The sequence below is a fragment of the Cyrtonyx montezumae genome, unplaced genomic scaffold (genome assembly GCF_038088225.1).
Source record: "Cyrtonyx montezumae isolate F1298 unplaced genomic scaffold, pur_monq_1.0 scaffold_2, whole genome shotgun sequence".
In the NCBI taxonomy this organism is placed as follows: domain Eukaryota; kingdom Metazoa; phylum Chordata; class Aves; order Galliformes; family Odontophoridae; genus Cyrtonyx; species Cyrtonyx montezumae.
This window is the reverse complement of record NW_027071936.1, coordinates 10,106,248-10,129,111: the sequence shown is the minus strand read 5'-3', so window position 1 is coordinate 10,129,111 and position 22,864 is coordinate 10,106,248. Positions and strand designations below refer to the sequence as shown.

The window sequence follows — 22,864 nt, the reverse complement described above, 5'->3', positions numbered from 1 at the left end:
CCCTGATCCATACAGAAACATTACTGAGCCAGAGCTAGTTCCAGGTAAAGGTGATAACTGTACTTCTCAATAGCAAGCATATCTACAAAAGCACCTGCTTGTTGGCAGTACAAAATTGTATTTTTGCAGCAGTATCTGCAACTGATAAAAAGACACAACTGATTCTCCTGACAGGATATGACATGGCCCTCATGGGCCCAGAAGCCTTAAAACCAATACATGAGACCTCAGTAACGGCAATAATGCCGTTTTTAGTGATGGCCTCCAACAGAAAATGTTGAATTAATTACAAAGAAATGTTAAAAAGGACAATATTCAGACTTCAACTATTTTATGTACCGTTTGCCCATTTCTACGCCTACCTAGATATAATGGAACATACTGACCCTCTGACTACGACTACACAGAAGTGTACTCATTTGTAGCAGAACAGCATTGCAGGATGTTTATATAAAGTAGAAACAAACTTATAATAAAAACAGCTAAAAGAACTCAAAAGCTGAAAAAACAACACAGTAGGTGTATGGGAACTGCTGAGTCACAGCCTGAACTGCTGATTGAGCACCTGGAGAAAAGCCCCGGTCAGCCCTGGGAATGCATGTGAAGGCAATTCACCCGTGTGACTGAAAGGGGTGGAGCCAGGCTCCACACCTCTTAGACCTCATTAAGGACTGACTGCCACTAAACAAGGATCTCTTGTTAGAGATCCCTCCTTTTACAGTCCTTCTTGGTAAACTTAGCTCATTTGGAGACTGGTGAGTGTCCCTTTCCTTCTTTTTTGACATCTCCTCATTTGCACTGGTCCTTCTACTGCTACAATATGACGTAAAGCCTGTATTTGTTTTAATTAGGTAAAGGTCCGCTAAATCAAACTTAAAAAGAACGGAACATTTTCCCAAAAGTATTTCAGAAAGTATTTGCATATTGAAATGGGAACATCGCCACCCTGGGATGTCACCACACCTGCTCTTCTCAGTAACGGAAAATTTAAGGTAATACAATTGAGAGAATGTGAGTATACCTATATGCGTGCTCTTCACTAAGAAAAAATCCTCACTAATAAATCAGAATCATTATTGTTCTTGGCACCTCAAGATCTTTACACAGTGTTTATCTCCCCCCCCCCCCCCCTCACTCCAGTACTGAGGTATGCTCTAGTCAGTAGAAATGTAACTTGATGGTTAGATTTCAAGTGACTTTATATTCTAAATTATATTAAGTAATAGTGCTATTTTATGGTGACTGAGGCAAAAATCTGCAGGTAAAGATACAGCCAATCAGGAGGAGCTACACTGGCCACCTCTAAAGTCATTAAAAGATGTGTTAGTATACCTAAAAAACTGTTTCCTGTTGTTAGCTAGGACTTCTCAGCTGTAAAGCACTTGAGGACAGGAGCAAAGCATAACCCTCACAAAGCACTTCCAGAGGGTGAGACACTCAGTTTCAAGAAAAGAAATGCAAAATTAGCAACGCTGTCTCGGCAGACATCTATGAATGCTTTGCACCACCAACAGCAAAACAAGAAGCTTTTCAACATTAAAATTCAACTGTTTTAAAAGTCCAGCGTTTTATCAGTAAAATATACAAACCTGTTAGTCAGAAAAAACAGTTCCAAACAGCTCAGCACTCATTTTGAGAATACTTTCCAGCACTGGGTTTCATCGTTACTGTCCAGTTGTTCTTAAAAGTTAAACAGAACTGTCTGCTAACACAGTAATAGGCACAAGCAGAGAGCCATGGTTCTGAAAAAGGGTGTTTCATTTTCTGAACATGGATGGTCAGAATGAGATGTAGCCCTTTGTTTTACACTGAGATCATCTGTATCATAATGATATTATCTGCTTCACCTAATTATACATAAGGCTGTTTTCACTTAAGAAGAAAAAAAACAATAACCAAAAGTTTTAGTTGGTTTGTATTTAGAATCATCTGAATAAAACTTTTTTTTCCCCTCAAAAACGAAGTCAGCCATTGTCAATATGAATACCCTTTTCAAATGTGCAGTTCTGAAAATAGGTGTTACAGACAAAGTTCTGCAGACACTGACAATTTTAGTTTCCAGTTCTACAAAGAAAGACATTTCTGAGAAAATATTTCACATTGACTGGGAAGTCTAAGCTACTTACTAAGAATCACTAATAAATACTCTCAGGTGCTGCTGTGACACCTCCGTATATTTCTTTAGTCCATCCATCACCTAAATAATCTGCACTTTTTTTTTTTATTCAGCATACCTTTGCAGAAGCCCTCTAAAATTTGTGCACTACTCCCTCAATATTGTCATCATTATTGCAGCTTCTTCAAACCCATGTTTTCTCTCACACATTCAGTCACCTAATATTCCCACACAGAACCCGTTACCATTTTGATTCATGACTGTTCATTGATTGCAGCCTATAAAGGCACGAAAATTCAAAATCTAGCCTCACAATGTTTTTCCTCACTGCAGTTTATACAAACAGCATGGTATCTAGCTCATGTGACAGAACAAAATACCTTAAAAGCTGGTTTGAATTAACATTACTTCTCTCATTTGGATCTCAAGGGAAATATATATATGGTAACCTCACAGCCCACATCCAGCATCGTTCTGGGACTGCCCCATATGGCTGCTACATATCAAACACTGGGCAACTTCAACATCAAGTGATTTTTCCTTCCTTTCACAGATGGAAGACTTCACATTATGTACTCATCAGTGAACGCTTTCTTCAAGCTAATATTATTTCTACACTTAAACACATTTACACATTTGTAAGAATTATTCTGCAACTGCTGCACACCTTGAGTAAAAGGCAGCAAAATATACCACACATTCTCTTTAACATTTATGTATTATTTATTAATTTCTAATGAGGTTTAGATCAAAAGCAAATACATAAAATAGCTACGTTGCTTTTAATTCCTTCATTGTACAACAGAACCATGCATTGATCCTTTACCAAGGGTGATCACATCTATAAATTTGATTCTACGTAGTTCCTCATGTGCTATCTCCGTTACAAGTTAGCCAGCTGTCCTCTCTGTGTAAGAACTACAACTCACACGAGTGTCAGCGATTCCATGTACATTCTGAATTGGAGTCTAAACGCAAGTTTGTATTTGGCAGTTACGGTGATGTATTATCACCATGAAGAAACACCCTATACGTTTTATCTTACTGATACCTAATTGGTGCAGAATTCCCTCCTTAGAATTTCTCAAAGAAATTATTTTCCATTAATCGCAAGTTGTAAGAGATACACTATTTTATTAGACGGTTAAACCAACTTTCTATTGGATATTTTCCTCACCTTTTCTGTCTGGTTTGAGGTTCCGATCCACTGGCGGTGGTTCACATTTTTCAGTAGGCACTGACCGTCTGGGAGGGGTCTTTGGACTGGACCTGAAACCCATGTGAGAGGGAGGAGGGACTTGCTTTCCAAATAACGGAAAATCAAACGTGCCTGGTGTCATTGGAACATAATTTGTTTCCTGGATGGGTTCAGTGAAGCTGCTGGAATGCTGTCGTGGAGGAGAGTTGGGATTCATTGGGACATAATTTTCATCTAGTTCTTCACTTGAAACACTTCCCACTGTCAACATGCTTCTGTTTTTCTAGAATTAACATATATTTCCTTTAACAAAATAAGTTACGCAATCAGCTGTGAATCATATGAATCATTTAACCTAATCTACTCAGATTATTATATTATTTTGAAACTGAGAAAAAACAAACACCAAACAGCTTGCTTCTTTGTGCAGAAACAAAAAGCATTCAAGCTCTGTCACTGTTGTCTCTCATAAGATCACACCATACTTACAAAGTGGTTATGGAAGCCCTCCAATGAATTAGATCTGTCATTCGGAAACGTTCGTGGAATATCATAACAGTCTTGAGAACTAATTTCTAAAGAAATAAGAAGAGAAAGTGGCTATTTATCATTCCTGTTCCCCGTCCCCCAGCACCAGTCACCCAGTGTTTGTTATTTACTATCTGCTTTTAAGACAACTCCCAAAGCTGTGGCCAAAAGGTTTTACCTGTAGTCTGGAGATGACTGTTCATAAACAAACTCAGCACTTGCCACTCAACCCTGATATTCTTATAGTGACGTTTTCCATGGCAGAAAAACAAAAACACGACAGCAATTTCTCCTTTTGAAGAACCAGCCCAATCCTCCTTTCAAATAGGTAGGAATAAAACTTTACTGTAAAAGTCCTGTAGTTTGAGATACAAGGCCCTCACGAGAAACCTACTATAAAATAAATGGACAAAAGATGCCATTAAAGGTCTACAGAGAGAACTTCTGACTGAATACGCTTGCTTGGCAAGTGCTGATTCAACAGAAATTAATCCATTCCAATAACAGGTACGTTTCTATTTCAGCCCACCCCTCTTCTCTCAGCTCCTCTGTTGGGTCTCCAGGGGTTTCCAGACTGAATGAGTGACGGAACCAAAATATCTCATGCTTCTCAGGGTCCTGGCTCTCAGCACTCCATATTAAGAAAGTCCTCACCTTCATGACTGCCTCTCCCTGCAGCACTAAGATGTTTGTAAAATACTTCGCTCACAAGTCCAGGGTCTCACTCACCTGGTGAAGGCAACAGCTTGCATTACTGTTCAACAAGCCTGCTTCTTCTGACACTACGACAGAATCTTGGGAGGAAACATTCGTTCCCCTCCCGCCTAGAAAAAGAGCTCCAAAGGCTTGCCCTCCCATCCCAAACATCTTCCTCATTTTTGTCTGCCACCTCATAGGCACTGCAGCTTTCCCCTCAAACATCAGCACCAGCTCCAACCAGTATAAAATTCCACTTCAACACGTTCATACCCATCTGCCTCAGGAACCTAAAAGAAATGGAACTCTCAGCCCAAAAGTTTTCAGTAAGCCTACAACAACTGCTCTCTGTAATAGTAAATATCACTCCCATCTCAGCCTCTCACTGCATTTCTTTAAATCTGAGAGAATAACAGCGGGAACAAACAAACAGGCAGAAAAACAAGAGAGACTAAAGTCACTCTTAAGTAAAAGTAGCTCCACCGGATCTGCCGGTACAGATACATGCCCCGCTGCTAAAGGAAAAACAACAGAAATGCATTAGCCAGTCTGGAATGCTGACATTTAAATGGCTATAAGGAACAGCTTCAATTTTACTATAAAAATTTTGTAGGTGTATCTAACCCAAGGAGAGAAAGATCTGTAGCATCAATAACCAGTTCAGGGTTGATTTCAAAGCTCCGAATCCTACTGAAGTTCCAGCTTCTGCGGATCTGGATCCCTAATGCTCAACCCATGTGTACCACACTTTTCTTCGTAAGATTAATATCATTCAGCATCGAAAGAATCTGCAAGAGCACAGTAATCTACAGAACACTGACCTTTACGAAAGATATTCAAATCTACAGTTGAAATGGTATTACTGCGTGAGGGTGGTATTCCTGCTGTAGGGATACAATAGCTACTGTCAGTATCTGAAGCAGTGCGAGTAATGCTACATGTTTCCACAGGAGACCGATCTGCAGCGTGGTGAGGTTTTGGTGGCCGAGGTGGAGGAATATCTGGAATAGTTTCCAATTTTGAAGTCTGAGACAGCGTTCCTTCTGGAAAAGTTCGTGGAATCTGGTAAGTACCTCCAGGTGTGGGGGGAATGTCGTAACTAATGGAGATGTGCCTCATCTGTGCATCTAATGAGGATGTTGCTGATGGCGTACTGAAAACATGCTGCTCGCCTTCTGCATCAGTCCCCGTTGGAGATGCTGTCTTCGGTAAAACATCCTGTGAGTAACTCCTAGGCAGGTTATAAAGGCTGGAGTCTGCCAACGGTAGTCCAGTACGAGAAGGTGGAGAGTCATAGACACCTTGCTGCTGAAAAAAGCCATTCACAGCTTGCTTGCTCATGGATGGAGCAGAATTTTTGTGGGAGGGCACATTGTCGTTGCAGTCTGTTTCAGAAGAGCTGGATTTTGCAGAGTCAGCATGAGATCTACACACAAGATCAAGAGATTAAAACATAGATGAACATACAGAGAAAGCAAACATTAAAAATAATAAAAAACCATGTTTACAATGTGAACGGCTGAAAGGTGTATCTGTCTCTTCCAACTTAAGAATAAATGAAATACATGAACCCAATTACAAAACAAATAGCTGTTCAGAAGGATTCTAAGTGATTACACATAGACAGACCCATGCATGTGAAATAGGTAACAGCACAAGCACACAGCTTCAGCAGCAGCTCAGCAAGTCGGTATTTCATAAAGCAAGTGATTTCCAGGAAGTTACCAAGCCAACCTAAAGCAAAGTCTGTTTATTTGGGTAGTTGAAGGCTTGTTTTTTTTTTATTATTATTATTTTTTTTATTCTTTTAATCAGTTCTGCAAGCCAGAAGCATTTCAGCAACACTAAAAGTTGAAAAAGCATTCGGTCCTTTAGTTTACAATACTTGCAAGTTCTAACCAGAATAAAAAAATAGCTCGTAACACCCTCAAGCGTGCGCCTGAAGTTATCTACTAACCAAAAAACACTGATTCAAGTTTGTTGGTGTTTTGTTTTGGTTTGGTTTTGGTTTTTGTTCTGTTTTAAATGTATTATAAAGAAGAGAAAAGGACAGAGAGAGAGAGAGAGAAATCCACACGATACATGTAACAAGAGAGTGCTTTTCTCCTGAATACAAGTTAAGGCCACATCGTTAGACAAAATTGCACAGTTGCTTGCCTTCATATCTCTGGAATGACCATCTTTTATGAGAACAGCTCTCACAATTACTGGTACTAACAAACAGAGAAAGTAATCAACTGTCTTTTGGTCTGAGGATTTGTCGGCTTGGTTTCTTTTTTTTGAGGGAGGGGGTAATACCTCCCCAGTTACCGTGCTCCAGGAAGAGATTCCAAGTTCAAATCCTTGCTTTAATGCAAGTCAAGACAACTGCAGAAATACTATCTGAGGTGATAACAGTATTCCACCATATCCTGGTATTTCCTTTTCACCATTACTACAGAACTGCATAATTGCTTTTGTTTATACATATGTACATACATATTTCAGCACGTGTGTGCAACAGTGAATAGTACTCTTACTAAGGAACTGGACCATGCAGTTTACAAAGCTGTTGAGCAGTAGAATACTCAAATCAGCACCATTTTTCCCTTAAAAGATTCTTGTTCTAAATGTGATCACAGTTCAAATTTATTTTCAAACTTCAATTTGACAATAACATCAAACTTTTCCTTAAGCAACAGCCAGAATTTAACCTCCCAGAGTTCTTAGTAACCTGGGGAGAAAGGAATCAGGTGTATCTGTTCATTTGGGTTTCTTCTTCATTCATTATGGAGAAATTGATAGTGTGAAACAATCCATTCTTCCCAGATATCCACCTAAAAGCGACAGATCACTCCCTAAGATCCTCTCTGTGCAAACTATCAAGGGAACTGACATCATCATCAGCTTAGACTGGACATTAGCACTCAAGAAAAACGTTCTTCAACTAACACATCTTTGTTGTGTTTAATAGAGTTGATACTATTAATGCATGTACTAATTTTGCTCTGATTGCTATTTTTAATGTAGATTTAAGTTCTCCTTCAATGGTCAGAATTGGTTTCCACTTAGAATGTTAACCTGCACTTAGTTTAGTAGACTCCCCCCCCAAAAAAAATATTCAAATTAAGTATTTATCATTGGTAAAAACAAGGAAATGAGACTTCCAATATTCCTTATATCACCTACCATCCAAAAACATGTCTCTTCGTTTAGTTTACTTACTTTGCCTCAGAGCTCAACAAGTTCACTAACTTACTTGTGTTAGTTTAACACAATTGCAAAAAATACAGCACATAGGACTCAAGGAATTACCTAAGGTTACAGAGCGCTTCATCAGTTGTGAAAGTACTATGTGACTACGTAACACTTCAGTTGCAATCTTCGATGCAGCCCTTGCTCGTGAAGTACTCATTCAGTTTCAACACATACTCTTCTAGCTCTGTGGCATTCATTTGCACCAAACCCACAGCAAAAGTCGTGTTTTACCTGAGCGAGCACAGCACGGACCGTGATGTGTATTTTAAATGCCACAAAAATAAAGTGGGCAGACACTGATAGTTGCAGAACTGAAATTATTAGTACCAGTTCAGCAGGATGTTCTTTTAAATGAAAGTATTTCCAAAACTACAGAACAATATAAGCACTACAACGTATCTTACAAAAAGAGAAAAGAAAGGGACATAATCCAAAAAGTGTACAGTTGATCTTACTTTTCAATTCTTGGCTTGTACGCATACTGGGATCACTTTTATCTGTTTAGCCATGCGCCAGAACTCAACCTTTAAAATGTTGTCACACACAAAAGCAAAGCAAGTGTCCTTAATCTTAACAGTTCTAGACACAACAGTGGTTTTACAAGTTATATTTGACTCTAAAGAAGCAACACGTGCAGGGATATAGAACCCAAACTCAAGATGCAACAATAGCACACACGTACGATATAATGACCCATCAAATATAAGCAACATTTAGGAGCTTTTTGGGCCTAAGCAAATGCTGCTGCTTCTTTCTTGAACACAAGCACTTGTGAAAGCGTAAGAGATGCAAATACTTAACACAAAGCAGCTAGTCATTTTCTTAGCTGATGGCAATGGTATACATTTCTCAATGTAAGAGGACTTTTCTGATTTACTTCACTTGTGGGTTTGGTGTTTTTTTTTAAGTAATCTTATGGAACTGGCTTCCTAGTCAACAGAAGTAAGTTTTCAAAATATGAAAATGTTGTAACCAATCTGATCTTGCAAGACCAAAAACTTGAAGGTGGTCAGAAATACAGGGCACAAAAGCAGTTTACGCCAAAATGAAAACACAACTGACCCTCCAAAGTCTAAATAGATTTCCTAAGTCAGTACTAACCACTGATCATGACATGTAGAACACGATCTCGAAAACCTACATTTTATTCTTGATTCACATTACCTCTAGAAAAGTTAGATTAGCACTACAGATGAGGGACAGATTTTACTTTTTGGGTTTTAAGAAAAAACTTCAGATATAGAATGCCTGATGATTTCTACCCGTTTTTCAACATAAATCATACAACCACAGAATCTTATGACTTAGAAGGAACCCTTACATGTCATCAAGTCCAACTCCCCTGCAATGGAGATGGACAACTGCAGCTAGTTCAGGTTGCTCGCAGCCCATGCCAGCCTGACCTTGAATCTTTCCAAGGACAGGGCTTCCACCGCAGATCTGGGCAACCTGTTCCAGTGCCTCACCACCCTCATCGTGAAAACCTGTTTTCTTATAACCAATCTAAATGTCCCCTCTATTATTTTGAAATAATCTCCCCCTGCCCCATTACAAGTGACTCTGCAGAAGAGTCTCTCCTCTTATTTTTATAGTCCCCCTTCAGATAATGAAAGGCTGCTCTCCAGCCTCCCCAGATCCTTTTCTTCTCCAGGCTGAAAACCCCAGTTCTCTCAGCCTGTCCTCACAGGGAAGCTGTTCCACCCCATGGATCATTTTTGTGGCCCTCCTATGGACGAGATCTAACAGGTCCACATGTCTCCTGTACTAAGGACTCCACATCTGGATGCAGTACTCCAAGTGAGGCCTCACCAGTGCAGAGCAGAGGGTCAGGATCACCTCCCTCGGCATGCTGGCCATGGATAGGATAGAGCTGGCTTTCTGGGCTGTGATGGCGCAGCATCAACTCACATCCAGCTTACGATCCACCAGGATCCCCAAGTCCTTTTTGTCAGGGCTGAATCCTCTGTTAGCATGGTAAGTATTAATGCTTCTTTGTACTTCAGTATAAAATCAATGCAAAGTAATATCTAACACAGCAACAACTAACCCTATTTATAACCAGAAGGTGACTGTGATATGAATTCAGTATTATCAAGTGTGCATCACCTATCTGCAAAAAGTGTTCAAGTGTCTGAATTGTTCTTTAGCCAGTACTGAGAACTGTACGGCCTGTCAGTCCGCAAGGACTGGGCGTTAAGACTCAGAGCAGTGATAAATACTGGGGGCAAAATAAGGAAGGCTAACACCACGTACTAAAATCTGCCTGTTGACAGAAATCCAGGAGAAAAGATTTCAAGCCAGACAGTACGTAACATATTCAAAAATGGGATGACTGCCCATCAGACCACTCATCCTTTCAAGGTGATTCCTCTTGCATCTGCAGGAATCCATACATCAGAGTAAGCAGAATAACTGCAAACAAAGTGGCAGATAAACTGCTCTTGTATGCCAACAATCTGGGACAGAAACAGCAAGCGTAGTAAAAACATGGATAATTAAGTAAATAAAACAGCTGTTTTCAGAAAATGGAAGCCAAGTTTACATGATCTTTTTTTTCTGTTAAACTCAGAACACCATGCAAGATGTATCCCAAGCAATATTTTCAGGCGAGTTAATGGCACTGCAATTAATTTCTCACACACGTTCCAAGAACAGCTACTGTTCACTCACTGCAGCGGAACCTTTTTACTTTCAAAATCTTCTAAGAGAAGGTATTCCTGCCCTTCTTCAGAGATAAAGGGTGACCCTTGGCTGGTTCATAAACACAAAAAAAATGAGGAAGACAGTGTTATTTCCATACACATCTTGAGCGAGCCAGAACAATAAGACTTTCGGAAACAGTCCTTGGCTTCATTTTCTTGTTTATGATCCAAATATGAACCTCACATTCTCACTAAATGCTACAGTTAAACAATACTCCTTTTCAAGCCAACAGTGATCAGAGCCTGAAACTATTTTTGACAAAATACAGCATGATAATTATTACCGCAAGTACTGCATTCAAACTACTCTAATAAGATTATGCGATACATTACACGACACTGTAAGGAAACATTTGAAATCATTCGTTAGTTTTGAAACACAAGAACTAGATATTCTGAAAAGGGAGGGAGGCTGACCGTGGCCTCTAGATTTCTCAGTTACCCACCTCACCTGAAAAAAAAAACAACCCAAAGACAGATAATTCAGTGGTTCTCAGATTATCTATCGATGGAGATGTAAAATCAGAGCAGAAAACATTCCCTCTGCGTACTGGCAACTTAAAAAGAGAAGCAATACAGAAATAAACCATTCAAGCAACAAAACCCATACGTAAATTAAAAAATGCCTACCTACTACGCTTTGCTATTAAGATTTACACATTTTTCCCCCAGTTAAAATAAAGGCTTTATGAAATAGATGCATTGTTCCATATCTGGAAATTAATAGGAGAACAATGCAAACATTTAGTGGATTATGGTAATGTACAGGGCACCCTCTAACACCATTTCAGTAACATGCAATGCAGGTACAGAAAGCTCCACAGGAAAATGGAATATATCCAACATATCAGCCCGAACCCAGGATACCCACTGTACAAGACAGGAGCAATCTTTTTAAGTGGAAAAAACTCCAGCATAAGTATTGCTTTGAATTTACATTATTAAATCCTTCTTAATAAAGCGACGTAACTAATTAATGACTTTGAACATAATGCAGTAAGTCCGTATCATTCTCCACCTTGCCAGAGTTTCACAGCATTGAAACATTCCTGCTAATACACCAATTATCTTAACAACTTCTACATTCCCCATGACTTTACTCAGTTTTCCTTCCGTTCCCTTGGCATTTTTTTTTTTCTCCATTGGACATTCTGTCTTCCCCAAACATTCAAGTATCTGCTCAGGTCATTACCCGAAGTCCTTCTCAAGCAATTTTGGAGGTTATTAACAGACTCCACCCCTTGCACCCTTTTCTATCCCCTTTATGGTCTCAGATTTTGTTATCTTTCCTTAAGTCATACAACTGCACAGGTACAAGAAAACCAACTACATATCCCAGCCTCGATCATTCTTAACAGCACTCCTCATTGGGTGCTAGAAATCCACTCTGTGCCCATCCCTCGTGAAAACAAAGGGGTACTCAGACATTTCTGATGACTCAGGGCTCTGATAATGAGCCAAGTTTTATCTGCCAAGCCATTATGGAAAAACAGCCAAAACTTCTGATAATTTTTGGCAGGAACTATGACATACCTATCAAACACCATCAGCTTCTGAACATCAGTAAACATTTAAAACATCAATATTCATAGCACACATTGGATTTCCCCTTCCCCACAGGATGTTTTGGGGGCATGCCATGCTGCCTCTAACCTGCACATTCCATACACCAGGGAGTTGTAGGCTCATTCCTCCATTTTATAATGAAGACTGGAAAGGGTGGATACTTTTCTACCACACAACCATTGGTAAACGGAGAAAGAAACTACTCAGGCACAAGAGCAACATAAAAATGCCAAGGGCGCAGAGGGGGCTCAGGTAAAACTGACAGAGCATCAAGCTGTTGATGAAGAAGGCACTGCCACTAAGACGTATGGCCCTAAAGTGGCGTAAGAAATTCTCAAAAAAACCCCACACTTCCCAAAGAAAGCTCTCCTCAGCCTTCAATGTAGTTTCTGGCAATCATAAACAAGTACACGCAGTTTTGTATATCTACTTGTAGATACCCCAGCATGTTTTTATTTCAAATGACTGCAGACAAGCAGCTTGCGAGAGATTTAGGGGTTGAAAAGGACTTCTGGAGATCATCTAATCCTGCTCCTCTAATACCTCTAAGAAAAGGGGATTTCCAAGAGGGGTGAGGCTCCCCGGGGCCTCAATTCAATCAAGTTTTGTTTGTTTGCTTTAAATCTCAAAGGACAGATTCGACTAAGTTCCCGGACGGCTCATTCCAGGGGTTGCCACCACTATCCCTTCTGAAAAATCCCAGGCACGTTTCTCAGGTAGTTAGCATAGGTGATGGAAATCTATTTAAGCTAAAAGAAGCCGTTCAGAATAAATACACCTTTCATTCAGCCTAGAACCACTAAATTAATCTGATGCTTCAGATCAGGTATACTGTTCGTACTTTTCAAGACTGCAATATGAGCCTAATGTTCCAACGCCTCAGTACTGTTACAAGTTCAAGAGCAAAAAAGAGAAGCGAAAGTTACAGCCAACTTCTCTCTCTGCTTATGGGCATCCAAACTTTCAATGACTTTGCAAGAAGAAGAGTGTTTTTAGCGCAAACATTCCTAGTCTGTACAAATGTGTTATTAAAGAAAACTGTAACTTACCTCATAGATTCAGGTTTTTTACTCTGGCAGTTTATTAGCAGCAGGTAGTCTTGAGGATCTTCTTGACTAGAGGAAGACTCCAGTGGGGGGATGTTAATAAGCTGATAAGGAGGAGGTAGAGAAGATTCTGCTTGCATGGAAGGCGGTGAAGTGTTGATGGGCAAGGGTAATTCAGCAGATGCTTGTAAAGAACTGACTGGGGGCTTCACAGCATCTGCAAAAACAGAAGCATACTACTTTATAGATAAGAAATGGTCTTAACAGTACTACTAAAATACTTATCAACAGAACATCAGTTTCTTTTGGTTTGGTTTATAAAACCAAAACTGTACAGTCAGCAGGCATAAGAAAACCTTAGCCTTGGATACTAAGGCATGTTGCAGGGCAGCCACAGGCCCATATATCGTTATTTCAATTTGGCAACCTGAGTCAGCATTGGCTGATGTTCATCCAAGGTCACTTCAACATTTGCAATTAGTCATCAGCTGAGAACTGGCCTTTCAATAGCTGAAAAGCAACAGGAAAGCTGCTTTGGCAATGGAAGTTTCCTTGTAACTAAAATAACGTAGAAATACAACAGGTATCATGTCCCAGTAGGCCCCTCGCTGCACACTCCAACTGTTTATTTTAGTGCAGTGAATGCAGTTATACATGCTTTTTTAAGCATTCCCTTGACAATCCTTATCCAATCCGAATTCATACACATTGCAGGCTAATATGTATTGAATTACCTAGGAGATAGAAAAACACTGACACTATGTCAAACATGAAGCAATCTTTTCTTTTAGCATTCTTTCACAGATTCACAGACTAAAAACAAAATATTAAACATTGAATTTCTCAGTTATTTAGGCTCCTTGTTCTTGCAATTCATTGCACATTCTGATTGATGCGTCTCAAAACACTGATTATCAGCATTGTTTAAATAAACTTATTATCCAAGAAAAACTACTCTCTTTAGACTTAGAGGCTAGCTCTGGACTAAAAAAAATAAAAATAAAAATCATGTAATCCAACTTCTGCTTCCCAGCACTATCCTGGGAAGAACCGGATGAACAGATGAGAACGTAGCCCTCCTGCTTCCAGTTCTGTCTATACAAGGTACAAGTGATTTAGACATGGAAATAGGAATACAAGCAGTTGCTTTGAACTCCCAGAGCACTTGCACAGGCTCAGAAATTAAATCCCACCACACCCACGTGGGTGGAAGACGTATGAAAATGTCTCAACTTGGCCTATCTGAAAAGGTAGGAAAGACTAAAAAAAGTTTGGACCTGACCTATCCATTAAATTAGTTAGCATAACAAAGGGAACACCAGACTGCACCCAGTGATCACACACAGACATGACTAAAACTGTTTCTTCGCTATTTTTTTTTAATATTAAATTACGAAGAATATACTATATAAGAATTTCAAGAGCTCTATGAAGCACGCATGAGACACCTAAATTAAATAAAATAAGTGATCTTTCTTTATTCCCCATGTGCCAGAACAGAGAGGTATGTGAATGGCTGTAACAGGCAAGTACTGCTTGCTCCTGGAAAAGACGCCGTGGGAAAAGGGACATGAAGCTCTTTGTCACCTCCAGAACTGGGGACCACAAACCACGCTGATGTACAAGTAGGAAAGAAAGAAAAAGGTTTCCTGTCAGATACACTGCCATTCTCCAGTCATCTTTACCAAGAAGCAAGATTCACAAGGGCTTCGGAGTACCTGTCACCAGCCCGTTCCTTGTCCTAACTAAACTCAACTTTCACATCATTAGTTTTGCTTGGTGCTGAGTTCACACAAGGGGAAAAAAAAGAAATCAAACAGGATGTCCCTGAAGCTTTCCAGCAGGTACAAGGTAAGATGCATGCCTACAGGAGCCTGATTGTATTTATACAAACCATGTTTTGGCGTTCCCAGGAAGAGTAAAAGGTTAAATGGTAGCTTTGCAGTGGAAAAAAAAAAACCAAACAAATCAAGAAGCTTGAAAAAGGATTGATGAATCGGCCATGTTTGGAGTAAGAAAGCATTACACTGTGTTACAAGAAAAAAAAAATATGTGAAACATAAGCAGAAATTAAAGGCTAGCCACACAATATATGGTGAAAGGAGGTAACATGAAGGATAGGATAAGTATACTGGATCAGATCTGAAGCCTCAAAGCCCACAGTGCCATCTATGACAGTGGCCTGTCACAGACAGACTGAGCACAAGCAGCAAGGCAGGCCTGGCATCGTGCCCTCAGTTTCTGGCTCCCTACAGCTTCAGGACATCCCATTGCAGAGGCTGCCTCCACATTCTGCACCTACCAGCCTCTGGTAGACTTCTTTCTGAATTTCTTACCTTTTATATTTTTCAACAGTCATTCCCTATTCATAATCTCCATTCTCAACTTCACAGAACTTGCCACAGCTTTACTGCTGCTTAATTTTTCTTGGTACAGAAACTACCTCACAGCAGCACTTGTTTCTCTTCAACCTCACCTCTCACAGCTCTACTAATTCCCTTCTGAGAAAGGACACCGACTGTTGTGTAAAATGCAGAAAATCTGGGACACGCTTATTGATTGACAAACACCCAACAGTGTTTTATTCTATTTCGATCCTAACCACCTGCATTTGATTGTTGCTGAGTATTAAAGTTAATGCTGTCAAACTGCCCAGAAGGCTCTGAGCAAGGATTTGGAGCCTAATAACATTAAAGGACCGTTAAGGTCATTTTCCTTGTGACAAGATCCCACATCAACTCTGACAGGTACAATTTGACAAAAACCCTGAGTCCTTGTAAGATCTGTTTTATATACTTAATTGTTTTTCCAGGCATTTTGTATGTGTTAAGAGGTGTAGGCTACTGCCTGATTTAAAGGCCATTTGAATGCAGTTTCACAATGCTCACCTGTTGGGCCACTTAATTGTTTTACGCATTCAAGCTATTTTCTTGGTAGTTAAGTTTGAAACAGTCATATTAACGACTTATCACTGATCAAATAAATACTGTTTGCCTATCCATACCCTCCCAAACACTCTCCTTGGCCACTTACTTCAGAAGCTGATATGAAGAAGAGGGTTTCTCCCAGCAGCCTACTATGATTTCAAAGAGTACAATAATCAGCTTGCTTCATTTTGAACCAGCAGATTTTTAGGGAAGGGGTCATCTGCACACCAAAGAGCATTGCAAGTCATTTGGTTTGTTCCCAGAGCTCAGACACTACATCTGCTTTGAGAAAATGCGAGCTGGAAAAACATCCAGAATATTTAACATGCAAATGAGTGTAAAAAGAATCCTATTTTGTTTTTATAATTCTTGTATCCAGAGCAGCTACAACAAGCAGCTTTCTCAGGAGACGGTGTGAGTTTTAGCTTTTCTCACTCGGTTTGTTATGAGCAGCTACAGGCATCGCTTCTGCTAGAACTTGCACTTTCTTCTCATGGCCATTTCCATATTTACCTCGTTATTCCAACAATCAAGAAATCCACGAGGTAAAAAGGAAAGCCTCTGAATAAGAAGCATATGAACAATGTAGAAGATCTGAGTGTAAGAATTTGCATTTGGGATGCTTTTTGTCCTTAGTGTTTGCGGGGCTTTTTTAAGTCACTTTTTTTTTCTCCTGTGTTGTGAGATGCAACTACAAAGTCTCAATGTTCTGATAATGTAAGTACTAGAAATACTCTCAAAGTGAAAAAAGAAACAACAAAACCGACTGCATTACAAGAAGCATCATTTCATTAAATGCCAAAATCATAATTGAAGAGTAAGGAAATGGATTACTTGTGTAAGATATATAGAGACCAAAATTGAAATGGAAAACTCCCACTGTAACAATGAATCAGCAACAGATACACAACTGCACAATCCTACTGTTTAGATGTCTCATTCAATCCATTCACCATGATGCAGATGGTCTCATTAAAACAACAAAATATTAAAGCAATGCCCTTCCGTAAGAATTTTCAAATACAGTAGTAGCCATAACGTGTACTTTTACATCTCTTTTATGTACTCTTATGTTACTTTTTTTTCCCCTACACCTATCCACTCTGCGAACTGCACATACGTAAAATAACTTCAAAGAATCTGTACAAGTAATTACATACTTCACTTCAATCCTGAAGAGGACTCCTTGTTTTGCTTGCAAGCTAGTCAGTGAGGTCATTATCTCTGCTGCTTCGTGTAGTAAGACGCATTCTGAAACACGCTGCCAGAGTTTCCTCTGTCAGCTTCTACACACCAAATCTTGCTGAGAGGCTTTCAGCATAAGTGATCTGTTTACAATCAAGGTGAAATCTATGCAGCGAGCCTCAACTCCGAAGCTTTCTGCTCACAGCAAACAAACACCTGGGTGAGCACCTCATGACTTGATAGGTAGCAATCCACACAACCTTCCAACCCTTTCTCTTGCAACTCCCTTTTCTAAGCAACTTATAAACTGATTTTAATGCCTCAAAAGATGCTCAGCAGGTACTACAGAGAAAACTAAGTTAACTGCCTATGTTAATTACATTGAGGCTATTTTTCCTCTAGGAAACGAAAAACTACCTTTCACATGATTTTCTGCTGAAGGAAATGGACAATTTAAGATAAAAATGCCAAACATCCAAGATTAAGGTTTTGATTGCACTGCTGATATTAAATGTGTTGCTTTTATTATTTTTTAAAGTGTTTTTTCCTCATATGCTTACAAAGCAAGAGGTCTGCTGCAGATTTCATGCCCTATCTGAAGCCATCTCAGTGTTCTCTGATGTACATCCTTTCTCCCTTCCATCGTGGAGAATGATTATCTCAGCTTTGTGAACCTCTACGCAGGTTTTTAGCTAGCAGCTACCTCTATCACACCTGCAACAGGTCCTTCTCTAAACCCACTTCTGGTTCTCTAATTTGCCTAGATGAATTCTGGCAACTGATGTTTTCCATTCAAGACTATTCTGACCTTCCTCTCAGCAATTCCACATTCATCAAGAAATCTTAAGTCTCTATCTCCTGGTACTTCCTCAAAGTAAGTATCCAAAAAAGCCCAAGTAAGATATGCTCTTGGGCTACTACTCCCTCTGAACCTACTACTTCACTTGTAAGTTAACTGACTCACAAACCCTATCAAGAGGATTCCTCTTCTGATGCTTAACTCGATCCTTTCCTGTATTGTACTCCATTCCAGGTCACCAGTCACTTATCCTCCCAGTATGTCATCTCTGAGCAGATTGGGCTCTCCTCCTATTTCGTCACATCCAAGAAGTTCCAAAAATCATAGCTTCTCCTTATGTCCATCATCTCTACTGTGCAGTCTGCAATATTATCACTCCCATTAAAACAAACCAGCTCTCATTCAGACTGCTTCCACGCACGTCTAAAGAAGAGAAACCTATTTACATTCCACTATTCTGTTCTTGCATCACCCACATGCACTGAAAAGCCTCATTTGAGTTTATTATTCTTACAATGTACTTGTTACATTCTGCCAGAATCTTCATCTATTTCTCATTTTCAAGACTTTTCCCATTCTCAGTTATCGCCACGTTACCAATATAGCAGTTCTGATTTGCCAAATGTGCCAGCCTCTACATCTACCTGACACGACACTATTCTTTTGTTTCTTATAGGCTACGCCTTCATGCAGGAAGGGTACCCTGAACATCTCTAATAACCAACTTGATTTTTTGGAGACCTGTGAAGACTTATTCTTAATAACCCCAGAGTTCAACAACGGTCCAACAACTGAAGGACTAAGTCAACCTATCTATCATTATGATTAAAAAAATACTTAGTTTGCTTTTACATCTTCCCACTCCTCTGCTTATATGTTGACGTCTCTTATGATATATGCTGAGTTCTTAAAGGCAAGGCCTGTTTTCTGTTTCATACTTGTGCTACAGGAAGCACAGAAATATCAAAATCTGATACAGATATCTTCAGCACAGTATGGTAGCAATGATGCTTGGCTGCGCTGCCTTATTTATCACAGGCAAGGAGCTGAATTAGGAAGGAACATGGAGTTAAGATCATCCTGCCAGTCACTGCTCTTACACCCATGCTATCATCAAGCAATCAATACAGTGCATGTATTATCAGAAAATGATAAAAAAAAAAAGTTGGTTGTTTTTACTGTTCCAAATGCAGATAGCATGAGAGGCATGTATCAGATGGCAGTTCCCTGAACAAGGATTCTACAAACTTTGACAGCACTGTATGTGAAAAAAGCTGCAGTTCTTTCAAAGCATGAGCCACATTCTTTATGATAACTGAAATTTTCTGTACTGCATTCAAGTGCAGTATAAACGCAATTGTAAAGCTCAGTCTTTTTTTTTTCTTCAACCCTCCCCTCCCATTTCACTTGGTCATTGCTACGTTCATATGAATGACCACACGCAACTAACATGTTTTCATATAGCAAGATCATTTCCTCCTTCCCCCGCTTTGCTAAGGGTGCAATTCATTAAGTCACAGAAACATGGAGCTGGATTCTATATAAAACATTCACCACAGACAACTACTGAGCTGTAGGGAAGGGCCTTCAGCACCTTGTTTCACAGCCTATGCTTATATATCCTTAGAAAGTTTTTCCTTAAGATTATATTTCTCGCTGAAAATAAGTTACCTCTTATTCAATAACAACTGATTCATATCCAGTTCATCACAGCTTTCTACAGCTCCTAAGTCAGCTCTTCCCTCAGTATTTTCTTGCTGTAAAGAACAAATTCTTCAACTATTCTCCTAATTCATCACTTAAAAACCCATTTCCATTATTTCTATAGTTCTCAAAACATTTATCCTCGTCCTCCTGGAAGAACAGACCACAGTAATTCAGTTGAGGTCTCCACAGTGCCAAGCAGAGAACGGCCATTTCTCACATCCATTTACTCATACCATCCCAGATAGCATGCTTGGAACTCCAGCGACACAAATGACTGGCAACACATTGTCACTTACAGTTACATTTCAACCTCTAAATGACTAAAACATACCTATTACATGATGACCTTACACAGAAAATATGATCACTAAGAGTACAATATGAAGCTTGATGATAAAGCAGTTCAGATTCACGCTCACACACATCTTTCTTTTTTAAAAGGGGAGCTAACACAAATACTGAAAATCTAAACAGGGCATAGTTAGCTCTCTACACATTCAGAGTGGGTTTAATCCTCAGATCAGGTGTATCACAAGAAAATTAAGGATTATCAAATAATTTCTCAGCAAGAAAAGGCCTCATGGTTTTGAGATGACTACTACTCCATTTCATGCAATAGGCATGCACTCATTTCTGCAGTCAAATAAGCACATGTTCTCTTTACATCCAGATTCCTAGCTTGTCCCTAGAAACCATAATTCCTAAGCATCTCCTGCTCCCTACTTGGGCACTCAGCTGTTATACGTGAGAAAACAACCACCTGTCTACCTTTCTCTCATTTGTAACTCGTCTGGCAGATCGAATACTGAATCATGTGCCAATCACTTACAGACATGGGATGTGGGTGTCGTCTTGGTTATACTCAGAATGTCATCAAAACATGCTGTAACTATCAAAAGAAATACTCCTCATTGAATTTGCTATTTGAGCAGTAGAACAGACAAAATGTTCTTGACGATTTTTCAGTTCAAAACTGCGTTAAGGAAAAAGAGAAGGGCCCTTCACTGAGGGGGCAAGAAAATTTTCCAGTCATTTTCAGAGATGTGAGGTGGAAGCTCTTTCCCTTCTCTCAGTGTGCAACCCAAAGAAAAAGAAAAAGGGATTTAATTCTATTCTTTTCTATCTGGTATGCTTTATTTACAATACTTAACTGCTCCTATTTAATCTTTCTTGAGACTATGCATGTAACTACAGAAATTCATGCCAGCCACTAACCTTCAGAAAGAATCGTAATAAATAAGGATAGTTTCAGGACAAGTAACGGCAATGATCTATTTGTGGGCATTTAACACCACCTCCTTTCCACAATACTGGTTTCACAAATGGTCTATTTTGGAATGATTTGAGCTGGATAGTGGAGAACTGCAAGTTATCTTTTCTTTGTTTCAGCCAGTAAAGGGAGCATTTTTTTTTTCCAAGTAGCAAAGCAGATGGAGGCCCAGCAATATCAAAATCATTTTACATTCATTCCTGATCACACAACCACGCACTTTACACCACACAGATTTCCTTTGGGGACAGTATTTGTCCTGCATGATTTTACTTAAAGATTTCTCCTGTATTCTCAAGACCTAACATCATGCAAAACAGAAAAGAAACATCCTTTCTCTATGACGTGTTTGGCTTGTAATGAGTTCTGAATATTTCCCTCCATTCTGCTTACATTTTTTCAGAGCAAGAAATAGCTTTCACAGTCAGTGCACATGAGTTTTAAAACACACGGTTGCTAATGCTATTCATCTTTAAAACATTCTTTGCATGTAGGCATGGCACTTTCTAAGGAAATAAAAAAAAACTTACCCTCATCTGTAGGGTTGAACCCACAGATATCACATATGCATCGAACCCACTTATTCATCTCCTCCTCACTATCTGCCACCAAATAGAAAACTCGGTCTATAGTGTTGATGTCAAAAATATAGCTGTTTTCAAACTCTTTTTTGTTGAATGTTAATCCAGCATCCACTTGCTGACATAAGTTTAAGTCAATAATACGAATAGGCTTCTTGGCATGGTCATTTTTGTAGTATTCCAATACATCTGGATCTCCTGTTAAACGGCCACTCCGAAGCACAAACCATCTCCTCTTCCATGCCTGAAAATTCAAAAACAAAAAACAAAAAAAAGAGAAAAATTAGAAGTAGGAAATAATACGTTAAAAACTGTTACTTTTCGAACACTGCTTCAGGTTGAGTTGAATTCAGGAATAATTAGTTCAATCACCATTTTTAAGAGATCACACATGAGTGAGCTGAATTTAACACAGTCCATTTGCTTATCATTACAACAGCGGACTAGAGGACTAGCGAATCCCTATTTTAACATTTACTTCTTCTGTATTTAGTTTTGTTTTTAAAAACAGATCACATAATTGAGCCGCTGTTTAAAAATAATGAAAGATGAATTGAGTGAAGAAAACAAGGAGGACAGAAGAGGGGAAAAGCACAAATAGAATAACTTATGAAAGAAGCTGCCATAGGCATGGGAAAGAGAAAATGAAATGCATCTTGGTTTACCATCAAGTCTTATTTCCACTTGCTCCTGTTTCAGGCTGGTTTATTCCAGCTCTGATTTACTCTATTTTTAATTGATACTCAGAGAAGTGGGGAGGTAGAGGAATGACTACGTGTTCTAGCCTTATACCACATAAAAAACCCCTACATAAGGAACATCCATGGAATAAAAAATTGACAGTCACTGTACTTATACCAATCTCCAGGCTGCTGCAGACCTAAAGAACTGAGTCAGAGAGAAAAACACAACTAAAATGCCTCAACTTCCAGTCAATCCTCAACAGCCTTTCATTGCTGTGGCCCTCTCTCATCAGTTTAATATACTCCATCACTGCAAAGACAGTAAAGCAAACTGAGAGAGCAAAGTTTGCATTTATCTGTCTTGATGTTAGCACAAGTGTTCTTACTGGCCTGCCTAGCGCTGCACTCTGGTTCCTCAGCTCTACCAGCAGCACAGCATCTTCTGCTATAAGCTCCCTTATATACACAAATGCCAGGATAATTACAGAATGGCTGTCAGAAAATGGTTTGGGTCAGAAGGGAGCTTAAAAGACCATCCAGTTCCAGCTCTGTGCCATGGGCAGGGCTGACCCCTACCAGTTCAGGCTGACCACAGCCCCATCCAACCCAGCCTTGAGCACTTC

General features: G+C 39.5%; 1 protein-coding gene across 7 annotated transcripts in view; it reads right to left on the bottom strand.

Moving 5' to 3' along the window:
- Positions 1-22,864, bottom strand: part of GAB1 (GRB2 associated binding protein 1) — a 91,209-nt gene that overhangs the window by 16,884 nt on the left and 51,461 nt on the right. For 4 of the 7 annotated variants that reach the window (XM_065736338.1, XM_065736339.1, XM_065736340.1 and 1 more), the window contains exons 2-7: positions 21,508-21,802; positions 13,093-13,306; positions 10,446-10,526; positions 5,360-5,964; positions 3,804-3,889; positions 3,294-3,597 (exon numbers count right to left, since the gene is read on the bottom strand). In XM_065736338.1, coding sequence (XP_065592410.1) covers positions 3,294-3,597; positions 3,804-3,889; positions 5,360-5,964; positions 10,446-10,526; positions 13,093-13,306; positions 21,508-21,802 — 1,585 coding nt within the window. The remainder of the gene's footprint in view (positions 1-3,293; positions 3,598-3,803; positions 3,890-5,359; positions 5,965-10,445; positions 10,527-13,092; positions 13,307-21,507; positions 21,803-22,864) is intronic. The other 3 variants (XM_065736341.1, XM_065736344.1, XM_065736343.1) reach the window with 2 other exon arrangements.